This window comes from Leptonychotes weddellii, chromosome 14 (genome assembly GCF_054177405.1).
Source record: "Leptonychotes weddellii isolate Sample4059 chromosome 14, ASM5417740v2, whole genome shotgun sequence".
Taxonomy (NCBI): Eukaryota; Metazoa; Chordata; class Mammalia; order Carnivora; family Phocidae; genus Leptonychotes; species Leptonychotes weddellii.
In genome coordinates, this window is record NC_138382.1 from 51,595,560 (window position 1) to 51,607,895 (window position 12,336).

At 49.1% G+C, this 12,336-nt stretch overlaps 1 protein-coding gene across 5 annotated transcripts in view; it reads right to left on the reverse strand.

Moving 5' to 3' along the window:
* The window catches only part of ANKS6 (ankyrin repeat and sterile alpha motif domain containing 6), a 65,888-nt gene that overhangs the window by 22,410 nt on the left and 31,142 nt on the right, over window positions 1-12,336 (reverse strand). For 4 of the 5 annotated variants that reach the window (XR_014140070.1, XR_014140069.1, XR_014140071.1 and 1 more), the window contains exon 14: window positions 7,086-7,202. Coding sequence is in view for 2 of the 5 variants with exons in the window: in XM_081803258.1 (XP_081659384.1) it covers window positions 7,086-7,202 (117 nt within the window). In the remaining 3 variants the exon portion in view is untranslated. Of the gene's footprint in view, window positions 1-6; window positions 328-7,085; window positions 7,203-12,336 lie in introns of those variants that run through there. The other variant, XM_081803259.1, reaches the window with a different exon arrangement.

Below are 12,336 nucleotides of genomic sequence, written 5' to 3' on the forward strand. Positions count from 1 at the left end.
TGTTTGAGTTCCTTACGGCAACAGCATCACCAGCTAGGACAGCAGGGAAGAGAAGGGGAGACGGGCGTTCGGGGCAGAGGGAACGTGACAAAGGCACAGCAGTGTGACCAAGCGAGGCGTGTCTGAGGGAATGGGGAAGAGCTGATGCTGGCTGGAGCAGTGGCTATGAGAGGGCAGCACTGGGATTCAGAAAGCTCACGCTGGTGACCACAGGAGGGAGGATCATGTACAGGGATTGTTTCCAGGGGCCCTGGTGTTGCTGGCGCTGCTCTCAAAGGAAGAGTGGAAGTTGTGAATGGTTTCCTGTAAAATTTGTCTCTCGCGTCCCTGTGGAGGAAATTGAAAACAGACACAAAGTCTCATTAAATCTTTTGACTATTACTTCAATTGACATAGTGTTGATAATGTTCAACTCAAACTTGAGAAACCCATGGGTGTCTTGGAGAAAATAAATTATCTAATTAAAAGAGTACTGAGTTTAATAAAAACATGCTGACTCAGAATGTCCCCTAGCACCCATAATCACAGCATGTCAAGGGTGAAAAGGGCGATGCAGGGATCCAATCCCCCAGACAAGGACAGGACACAGAGCCCAGGCAGCAGGACTGACTTGGCCCAGGTCACATGGCCTGCGAGGGAGGTTTTCTCCCCATTCACTGTGTGTGCCTTTCTAGCTCTCAGATTTCCAGGGAATTGAGTGGGAGCTGAATTCTTTCTGCTACACAGGGAGAGTTTGAACTGTCTAACTCCCCCTTGCCCAAAAGATGTCAGATTGCTCTTGGCAGTGATTCACGCACGTCTCACTCTACCCCTGCAGCACTCCCCCCACATCCCTACCCCTTAACACACATGGTTTGAGATGGGAAAAGACGGAGGATGTGGATGTTTCTTTCCGCCCAGAGAACATCTTCACTGAATACCTGGCTGAGAGGCAGTGATACACAGAGCTTAAGAGCAGAGACTGGAAGCAAACAGCCTGAGTTCGAATCCCATTCTTACCATTTACTAGCTGGGTGGCCCCGAGCAAGACACTTAATCTCTCTGGGCCTTAGTTCCCTTATTTATAAAATGGGGATAATAATAGTACTCAAATGGTTGCTGGTGACAACAGACCCTGTGTGGGCAGCAGGAGGCTGACAGGTCCTGTCCTCAGAGGACAGCAGTGTGGGCTAAACACAGATTTTTTAAAACCAACAAACGTGGTCAACATGTAAAGCAGATTAAAAATGAATAATCTCTGGCAGACTGTTCTCTGCTAAGAGTAAAAAGAGAAAAAAAGTCCACTTGAGTGAGCTCAGACTTCAAATTTCCTCTTCTTTCATTTTGTGGACTCTCCAGACCCCAGGGGGCCCCTCCATGAGCCCTGAGCAGGGACCTCTACTGCCATCAAGGCCCCCTAGACACCTGAGCGGACGGTAGGACTGCCCGGTATGCCAAGCCTTCCAAGTAAGTTAAATAAGCTAGAAAAATGCCCTCCCCCTCCCCTCCTCCCCCCCGGAGTCCAGCAACACAAACCTAAAGGCTGCAGGGCAGAGGGCAAGGCAGGGATGTGGGGTCAGAAGACGGTGAGTCCCTAACTCTACCGCTCCCTGGCGGTGGCGTCCCGGGCAGGACCCTATTTGCTGCTGCGTGGATAGGAGGACATGCTGGGACTGTGAGGAGGCTCGACCCGATATAATGAATGGGGTGACACTGTGCAAACTGCAGAGGGCTAAAAAACTAACCAGGAGGGATGATGGCCATGTCGCTATTAAATGCTACCTTAGCCTGAACTGCCTCAGAGACAAGGTCAGGGCAAGCCAGGGTTCCAGCACTCTGCCTCCTACTTAGGAAAGAGCCGCAGACGATGAAAACCGTAATTGTTCCCCGTGTCCACAGCCGACTGAAGAGGACGACAATAAATGCCCCTTAGGAACCCCTGAGTTTCAAAGGACCTGCCTGAGGATTCTTAAAAGGGAAAAAGCGAACGGCCGTGAAACATAGAAAAAAGTGTTCAGTCTATCCAGTAGTTAAAGAAATACAAATTAAAATGAGGCACACTTTTTGGCCTCCCAAATTCATAAAAATCTAAAAGCAAACTGAGAGTACTCAGTCCTGGAGGGGATTTGCGGATACTGGAGCCACACGCCCACAGCTGGTGGGGATGTTCACTGGCATTTTCTGGAAAGTAATTCAGGAAGAAGTGCCATATACCTTGATTTAGACTCTTTTGACTCCACAATTCCACTTTTAGACATCTATTCTGAGGAGATAATTAGAAAGCCTTATACACAAAGTTGCCCACTGCAGTGCTATTAATAGAAAGTTTGGATATCCACATACCCAACAAGTAGGGATTTAAAATAAGGTAATTTTAGTACATCCATGCAAATGTATTATATTAAAAAGAGTTTTTAATGACATGGGTAACTGCATATATTTAATGTTAAATGAAGAAAGTAGGATGTAAAATTATAGATCCAAATTTATCTCAGCAGAGAAAAACATTTGGAACAAAACACTGCAGTGATCTTCCCAAATGTGAACAGCACTGGCCTCTGGGTGGTTGGATCGTGATTCCCTTAAAAACTCTTTTCACCTTTCCGGCTGTGCAATTTTAGTAAAATGAATGTGTGCTGCTTTGATAATCACACACAAAAATGGCAATATTACAGAAGCAATGGCTTAGGAACCAACTGAAGGTGAAATTTCTGGTTGACCTTCTCCAACATATAAACTGTTTGAAACTAATCAACTAATAAGCGAACTCGAGTACACATCACAGCTTGAATCCTGGAAGGGGGAGGCTCAGACAGAGGCCCCTGGCTTGTAAGGCTGAGGATCTATACTGCTTTGCTGGTATTTGTATGGCAGAGCCAGGTTTCTGATTATTATTCATCAATAAAACAAAACAAACATAAAACCTTTTAAGCTAAAATGTTCAAACTATTTTTGATTGTGCAAGAAATACACTTTAGATCACAACCTTATTACGTGTAAATTTATACAGCCGAAACAAATTTACCCTCCTACCTGCAAAGAATGTTGACATTTTCTATGCTATTCTGTTTTTTTCTTTTTTAAAGATTTTTATTTATTTTTTTGAGAGAGAGAGAGAGCTAGAGAGCACAAGTGGGGGAGAAGGAGAAGTAGGCCCCCCACAGAGCAGGGAGCCTGATGTGGGGCTCGATCCCAGGATCCTGGGATCATGACCTGAGCCGAAGGCAGATGCTTAACCGACTGAGCCACCCAGGTGCCCCAACTATTCTGTTTTTTAAAATGCTGCTTTAGTGAACCACTAAATTGGGTCCACAACCCCCAGCATGCTGTGGACCACAGCCATGAAGACACTGGTGGACAAGGGAAGCTGGGCCTCCCCTCTCTCATGGGTCCTGGTCTGGGTTCTTGAATGTATCCAGAGCATTTGAGCCACCAGTGGGTACACTCTCTTGGCTGAGGCTGGGTTGCAAAAGAAAAAGTATGAATGCTCACGGGGGAGTGAGTGCCCTGTAGCAATCAAGGAGGAGGCAGAACACCCTGAAGTCAGGGTGAGAGGGGTCCAGCCCAGAAGAGCTGAGGCCCAGGGCATCCAAAGGCCATCCAAAGGGCTCCTGGCAGCCACGTTCGGCCTGAGAACTTCTTCGCTCTAAGCAGCAGCACCTAGCTTCAATGGCAACTCCAGAGTAGTGCAGCAGATTATTAACCTGTTTTTGTAATATTTAGCTTCTCCCAATCATGCTTTTTGCTCTAGGACACGCTGTGATGCATGGTCCTCACTTCCACTGGACCTTCCCTCTGCCCCTATTTCCATGTGGAACTGCCCGACTTTGAGGGTGGATGCTGCCTGTGGGAGGGACATGGGTGGGACAGAGCAGTCCCTTCGGTCTGGCAGGTTGGAAGCACCCAGGTCTCCTGGTTGGGAGCTGGTCAGCTGGTGCCCCCAAGGAAGACCACTGTTACCGAAGGACTGTGTCTCCACCATCCAAATTCATATGTTGAAACCCCACCCCCAGTGGGATGGTGTGAGATGGTGGGGCCTTTGGGAAGTGACGGGGCTTGGGTGAGGTGACGAGGGTGGGACTCCCATGATGGCAGCAGTGCCCCTATAAGAAGACAGGAAAGACCTGGCTTCTCTGCTCTCCGCCGAGTGAGGACACGATGAGAAGGTGGCAGTCTGCACCTTGGAGGAGGACCCTCACAGATCTCAACCATGCCGGAAGCCTGATCTGGGACTCGCAGCTTCCATGCTGTGAGAAAAAATTCCTCTTGTCCATGAGCCACCCGGTAGATGGTCCTTCGTGATGCAGCCTGAACTAAGAACCACCAACAGCTGTCAACGCTTCTGCTTCTCTAGACTGGGCCCTGTTTGGCACAGCATGCAGACTCTTACAGGAATAGAGTACGGGGGCAATGAATTTGAGAGAAAATGAAAAAAGGTCCCGGTTTGTGCAAACATTAAGAAAAATGTTTTCCTTTGGAGTGGGCTTGAGATGTCACATCATCCACTCTGATCATGACAGTTAAGCTTCCTAAGATTAGCAAGCCAGTCCAGTCTGCCTTCTTTTTGTGATCCTGGGCCACAAGGGCCATGGTCACTGAGGGCAGAGGGGAGGGTCAGGAAGCATTAGCAGCTACCATCTACCAAGCCCTGGGCCAGGCTTTTAGTGGCACCCAGCTCCTGGCCTGTCCTCCCACAACCTCCATGGTCCTCCCTGGCCGTACATCTAGAATCTTTCCTGTCCTTCTTCAGCTGGCTTGGCTTCCCCCACCTCTATCCTCTCCTTGGCTCACACATCTGGCCTCTGGAGGCCAGGAGCAGGAAGGGTCCTGCAAACCTTGAGTTAAATCCCCCTACCATCGCTCACCTCCCCTCTCCCAAGAGCCCTTGCCCTTACTTGACTGGGTCCCCTCAACCACCTGGGGGCTCATCTGTCCCCTCTGGCCTCCCCTCACACCACACCTCTTGCTCCCAGGTCTAGCACTTCCTGAGTTCTTGAAATGCACTGTACCTCCTCTTACCACAGGGCCTTTGCACATGTGCTTCCCTCTGCCTAGTCTGCACTCTTCTACCCCTCTATCCGAAGGTTCCCATCTTTCTTCAGATCCCAGCTCTCCTGCCACTTCCTTGGGGATGTCTTCCAGGACCTTGCCTTTCCAGCCCCCACTTGAGGTCAGGAGCTCTGCTTTACACGCACTTGTGGCTCACGCCGAGGCAGGGCAGCATAGTGGTCAGCACTCCAACTCTGGCTTTGCCACTTACCAACAGCATGACCTCAGTCAAGCTCCTTACCCTCCCTGTGCCTCAGTTCCTCCACCTACAGACTGGAGGACCTGGCCTCAGTGCCTTTTGTGAAGTTAAAGGAATGATTAGATGTGACATGCTGAGAACAGTGCTGGGTACAAAGTAGCCTCAGAGCTCAGCGCCCACATAGTGCTTGGGACACGGCAGAGAATCCAAGGGCTATTTTTCATGACCAAATCAATGCTCTAAAGACTTCAGTGCTTGCTCTGGTTGATCGATGCCCCAGGGGCTTCACTTCCCTGGGTAAGCCCTTACTACCAGCCAGGACTGGCCCACTTGCAGCAACTTCCAGCAACCTCCCCTGCCCCTCATATCTCAAAGCAGAGCCGAAACAGTGCTGGTCTGGGAGTCAGGGCTCACTATCCAACTCTGAGCCTCAGCTTCCCCGTCTGTAAAGTGAGGTAGCCCAGGCCCATGGAACAGGTGAGGGAACAGGTGAGCAGTGTTTAGCAATGGGGCACTTACAGAAGAAAAAGAACAGACAGTAAAAACTCAAGATAAAACACAGGCACCGGAAACACTGCCAACTAAATCACGCAGAAGGACCACCTTGCACCCTACAAACAGGTAAAATAATAATAATGATGACAGCAAGAGACCCAACCCCAGTGGGGCTGGCAGGAGCCACCTGCACACAGCACGGTGCTGTGGGAACATACGATGAAGACCTGGGTGAGGTCCTGCCTCACTTGCCTGCCCAGCTCTCCACCTGGGCAGCTGGACAAGGGAAGTGTGAGGATCCGGCCTCCTCGGATTAACTGGGGAAATGTATGGGAAGTGTCTTGTGAATGATAAAGTGCTACATGAATATTTATTTGCTGTTGGCACTCTAAGTCTGTTCAATATTTCTGTGCGTACCCGGCAATACACAGAAAGAACCGTAAGACCGGTCACGCTCTCTGACATAACCTCGCATCATGGAACACAGCCCGAGGAACAAAACAACAGAAGAAAAAGGAACAAAGCAGAGATATCCATTATGGTGCTATTTGTAATGGCAAAACCCCAGACATGGCATGACTGTCTAACAGGAGGGGGGCTGTCAGGCAGAGCGTGAAACAGCAACAGGTAAGCAAGTCCCGTACACTGTTGGAGTGAGACAGAAACGTCCATCCCACGTTAGGGAAAAATCCATGAGGCAAAGGAGCCTGAATAGCCCAACAGCTACTGTGCTACTAAGGTTTGCAAAGTGAGTGGTGATTTGCTTCTCATGCATTTTTTTTTATTGTTTTTCGCATGTGTGCCTTTGATGGGGGTGCCTTGTTAATCTTTAGTTTAAAGCTGATGAAACAGAAATTTAACATTGGACAAAAATGTAGGATGCCAACAATAACAACAGTGACTGACGGGTCTGTGTGTGCCAGGGGCGCTGCTAAGCTTTTTGGTCCTGGCAACGACCCACCGCCCCCAGCGGATGAGGAAAGCATGGCTCAGGGAGGTGATGACTTCTAGGGGACACAGTGAGTAAGGGGCAGAGTGGGCTCACCCCCAGGTGGGCCTGACTCCAGAGTCCCTCTTATGAGGGCTCTGCTTCCACTGTAAGCTGGAGGGCAATACCCAGCCCCATGGGTTGAAATTACCACAGGGAGCATTTTTGCTGAGTCTATGAGAAGAGAAATCTGGAAAAGGGACAGGGAGGTAGGGAGCGCTCGGTGGTGAGAAGTGTGCACACGGGGCCGTCCTCTGCCAGATGTGCCAGAGGAGATGGAATCAGACCACAGATGTCCTCAGGAACACGGAGGGCTCAGGATCCTAGTGAAGCTCTCTGCTGTTTGAAACAGGAAAAAAAGATTGAGAACAATACCTTGCCTGCATTCAGTTCAGAAATCGCTGCCAAAATCTGCTGCCTGGATCCATCTGTCTTAATACCCAGCTCCTTCAAGTCGCCGTCGGTGAGCGTGAGGAATGCTTCCATGTCCACCTGGAAAGAGAGAAGGGGGATTCATTACCATCTGCTTTTGGTGCCACACCTTTTTTTTTCCCCATCCACACCAGAAATAGCCTGATTATGAGCTATTAGTGCTTATTAGCAGTGAAGTAATTATGATTTACTACTTCCAATTCCTGACTTTATGATGAAAGTTTAATTGAAAGTATTATTAAGGACTAACTCTCCCCAGCTCTAGGCCTGGGAATCCCAGGACAGGTGCACTGTAGAAGGACCCCGACCACTGAACAAGGAAGGGGAGTCTCTGAGACCGTAATCTGGGTGGCCGGCCTGCTGCAAATCCAAGGCTGCTCTTAGAAGGTTGATCCCAGTGCTGCTGCATTCCAACAAGATCAGAAACCGCACGGAAAATGGGCATATATGGCGGGACTCAGCATGGCTCCCCCCAGAGGACCAGGGAGATGTAGACTCTGGAAAGACAGAGCGAGCAAGTCAACGAGCAAAAGCGATAAAGGGGAGAAGGGCCACAGAGAACCGAAGCGGAGAAGGGCTCAGAACAAGGGCATCTCAAAGCCGCACAACCCTTGGCTGCTAGAGCTGAAACCCTAACATTCCTGTCATCCCAGCTTGGGCCTCAGCGCCAGGCGAAGAACCAACGGGGCATCCTGTTACATGGCCGCTATGTTGCGGCGTCCGTCCTGCGAAGGTCAGACGTGGCTCGGAGGCAGCAAGCACAGCGGGTGGAGGCCAGCCCTACACACCCCAGGTCTGTCCCGGAGCCTCGCTGTCAGGTGACAACGGGGAGGACACAGAAGCTAACACCACGTGCGAAGCACCTTCTGAGTATTCCACACAGACTGAGTTGTTTAAACCTTACGACAAAAGTGAGATTACTACTATCCCCCATTTGGGGGCGGGGAAACTGAGGCACAGGGAAAAAACCAAGACTGGAACCCAGGCAGTGGGCTCCAGAGTCCCTGCTCTTCTCTGCGGGGCCACGTCACCCTTGATGCTGCAGTCCCTGGCCTGGGGGTGGCGGCCTCCTTGCTAATGTGACTTGATGTTCCCTAAGAATTAAGGGGTTCTATCCCCTGTATGGGCCCTTGCAAATTAGACCCCAAAATGGCAGTCATCTGGGAGACAGACAGGGCCTCAATCCCCACTTGCTGCCTGGGGCACCTGGGCAGGAAGCTTACCTCAGTTTCCCACCTGAAATGTACGAATTCTCCCCTCACCTAACTTACAGGTGGTTGTAGGGTCTACCCAGAGGGCTTACACAAAGCTTTGCAAGCTAAATTATAAAAATATTATAGTTTTATGTGATATAATATTGCTGTCATTTAAAATTAAACTTTCATAACTTACTGAAAATCCTTAGTTTTTCACTTTAAAAGTAGGCTTTGTTGGGGCGCCTGGGTGGCTCAGTTGGTTAAGCGACTGCCTTCGGCTCAGGTCATGATCCTGGAGTCCCTGGATCGAGTCCCGCATCGGGCTCCCTGCTCGGCGGGGAGCCTGCTTCTCCCTCTGACCCTCCCCCTCTCATGTGCTCTCTGTCTCTCTCATTCTCTCTGTCTCAAATAAATAAATAAAATCTTTAAAAAAAAAAAAAAAAAAAAAGTAGGCTTTGTTTTCTATTCCCCCAGAGATACTGAAGATTTTTAAAAATTTTCTTCAAAACATTTGATGTATGTGGAGATAGAGGAATTTTTTTCTGAAAAATGTCCCCCATCTTTCCTTTTCTATTTTAATAGTCATTTTATTTTCCTGGATTAAAACCACCTTGAAGCAGGCGTGAGTCGGTGGGGAAGGGTCTGCTCCCTCCCCAGCCCCAAGCTCTGTGAGGTGCCCCCCTGCCTCTCTCTGGGATTTTACAGCTCACAGGGGCTGAGGGCCTGAAAGAGCAGATGACATGGTTTTGAGACACTGCCTGCCCCTGGCTGCGCCAGACACTCCCCTCTGCCCACGGCCGACCCCCAGGCTGTCCCCACAGCCAGCTCCTCAGCACCTCTCTGCCCTCTTGCCCAGGGTGCCCCCCACCGTCACCCCCTTCTAACTGGAGTCTCCTTTCCTGTGAGTCTGCCCCTAACTGGTCCACCACCCACACCACAGGCTAGAGATCTTGCTGGCCCTCGTCTGCCTCCGGACTGTGGTTCGCAAGATCACGTCCATGCTGGCCAGGCCCTGCCCGGTCAGGCTCCCTGCTCCAGTCAGGCCCCGAACAGGCCGAAGTGCTGACGGCTCTCTGCGCATGTCTGCTCCCTCTTCCCAGATGCCCTTCTAGCCCTGCTCCCCTCCCTCAAAGCTCAGTTTATGCTCAGCTGAGGTGTCCTCTGGCCCTCATTCTATAGACCCCCTTCCCTGGGCTCCCAGAATTGCTCTGGGTGTTTCTGCCTTTGCTAGGGTCAGGCTCTGGTAGAGGGCCTGATAGGAGGCAGAGACCTGAGCTGTGTTTGCTGGCTGACTGAATGACCACACCAATCAATATGCTACTGCATCCGCACATTCACTGACCTTCTCAATCTCTGACCTCTGTCAACCCTGGGGGGCTGCCAAATCCTCACAGCTCATTTTAGGTGGAGGGAACCAGAGACTAAATTCTCCTCACGTGAGTACTTCTGTAGGGTCAGCACTATGAGGCAGAAACATCTGTGTCCTTTCAATATTCATGCCCTACTTTTTTTTAGTAATAGAATCCTAGTTGTCAGCTAGGCACATTTCCATGAAGCTAAAGCACTATATTTCTGAGTTTCCCTTGCATATGAGCATGTCAACTGACAAACTTTTGGCTAATGAGATATAAGGTTTATGGTACTCTGAGGAAGTCTCTTTAAAAAAGGAGAACACGTGTCTTTTTGCTATCTCCTTCCATCCTGCTGCCTGGAATGTGGATGTAATGGCTGGAGCCCTAGCAGCCATACTGCACTTTGAGGATGAGGGCCATACACCCTAGTGATGGTGGAGCAGAGAGCTAGAAGGAGCTTTGATGACTCATCTGAACACTTTCTGTGGGAAAAATAACCTTCTATTTTGTTTAAGATACTATTATCTGGGGATTTTTCAATATATGTAGCCAAATCCATCCTAATACAGGTAGAGAGATGAAAATTATTAGTCTGTCTTTAGTTTCAGTATGGCAGGATGAGAAAATGTATTAACTTCATTCTTCTTCCAAATTCTCAATAAGCACTAAAAGCATATAAGAGGGAGAAATTTTTATGAGCCCTGGAAATGAGGGAAAAGTACTATCTGCATGCCAGTTACTTTAAGGAGTTTCTTAAGTGACTAACAAGTGCTCCGTAGCTGTGGGGATGGGTGTAGAGGTGAGGGCAGGGGCAATCAGTGGTGTTAAAACCTGAGTCGCATGAAAGCCTTCAAGGGAACACGGGATCTCTATATGGACAGATAACAACTCTCACATAGTGCTACCTAGCTTTTATGTTGTCCAGAGAGAAGCTAAGCGCAGGGGGGATAGCTGAGCTGGCTCCTGACAAGGGCACTGCCTCAGCTAACCTCACCCTACCCAACACACACAGAAATCCTCCAGCTAGTGGCTCTGCCCTCCCCACAGTCCTGCCCCAGGCCTCAGTACCCTCCCCAACCCCCGAGGCTATGGAGACTTTCAGGTGGGTAAGTGAAGACCACAGCAACTCTGCCTGGTCTCCCTGCCCTCTAAAACTCTGAAAGTGTCAAATTTCATCTGGAACACCCCTCAGTTCCCTGTAAGGGACAGCTGCAAGAACCAGAGAATGGTGAATGACAGATGTGCCCTCAGACATATCAGCTCCAAAACAGGGATGCAGCTAAGAACTCAGGACAAACGTTGCCTTGTGACACAGAGACACCTCAAGAAACAGAGGTACACCTTGAGGTGTGTTCCCTGCATACTCCAAGAGGGCGCAGAACACAGCACACAAGAGCAGGCTGCCAGCAGTGCACGGGAAAGATTTCTTGGCAATGAGAAACATCACTGCTGAGGTTTAAAACACCAAAGAGGCAGGAAGGACCCGCTGGCTCCAGCAGGAAAGCAAGGGAGGAAGAAAGCCACTGCACTCTGTCTGCTGCTTAAGACAAAAATGCAAACTCCTCAGTAGCATCTCAAGCTTGCAGGGACGGTGAGTGATTCTCAGGACTGCTACTGCAATGATGAGAGTTGTCATGTACTCGACCGGGCGCCAGAAATATTCCAAACCGGTGATTGCACCCTGGTGGCTAGTGGGCCTGCAGAGGAGCTCTATGTGGCCCAAATGGTAAGTTTTTTCCAAAACGTACTGAGATGTAATTCACTTACAATACAATCCACCCATTTAAAATGTACAGTTCATAAGGAATACATCAGTGGTACTGTGACAGCGATGTGTCGGGATGGAGGGCAGCTACGCTTGTGGTGAACACAGTTAACGGATAAGCTTGGCAAATCACCAAGCTGTATATCTGAAATTAATGTAACACTGTGTGCAACTACATGCAAATAAAAAATTCTTTTTAATTAAAGAAAGCAGACGATTCAGTGATTTTTAGTATATTCAGAGTTGTGCAACCATCACACTCTACTTTAGAACATTTGCATCACTCCAAAAAGAAACCCACACCCATATAAGCAGTCCGTCCCCATTCTCTCCTCCCCCCACTCCCTGGCAACCACTAATTACTTTCTGTCTCTACAGATTTGCCTATTCTGGACATTTCATATAAATGGAATCACACCATATGTGGCCTTTTGTGTCTGGCTTCTTCCCCTCAGCATAATGTGTGTCCCAGGCTCTTCCGTGTCACAGTGTGCGTCAGCACTTTCTTCCTTTTTATGGCCGAATTATATTCCATAGTACAGCGATAACGCATCTGGTCATTCATCGATCGATGGACATCTGGGCTGTTTACCACTTTTTGGCTATTATGAATAATGCTGCTATGAACATTCGTGTGCAAGTTTTTGTGTGGACATATGTTTTCAGTTCTCTTAGGCACACACCCAGGAGTGGGACTGCTGGGTCACATGATAATTCTATGTTTAACATTTTGAGAAACTGCCAAACAGCAGAACGGTCATTTAAAAAAAAAAAAAAAAAGTGACTGTGAGTGCTTTTAAGCAAAAGGAACTCTCTCGGATTAACACAGACATCCTATATCCAGACACTTAGCACAGAGTCAATAGGATTTGTTTTTGACC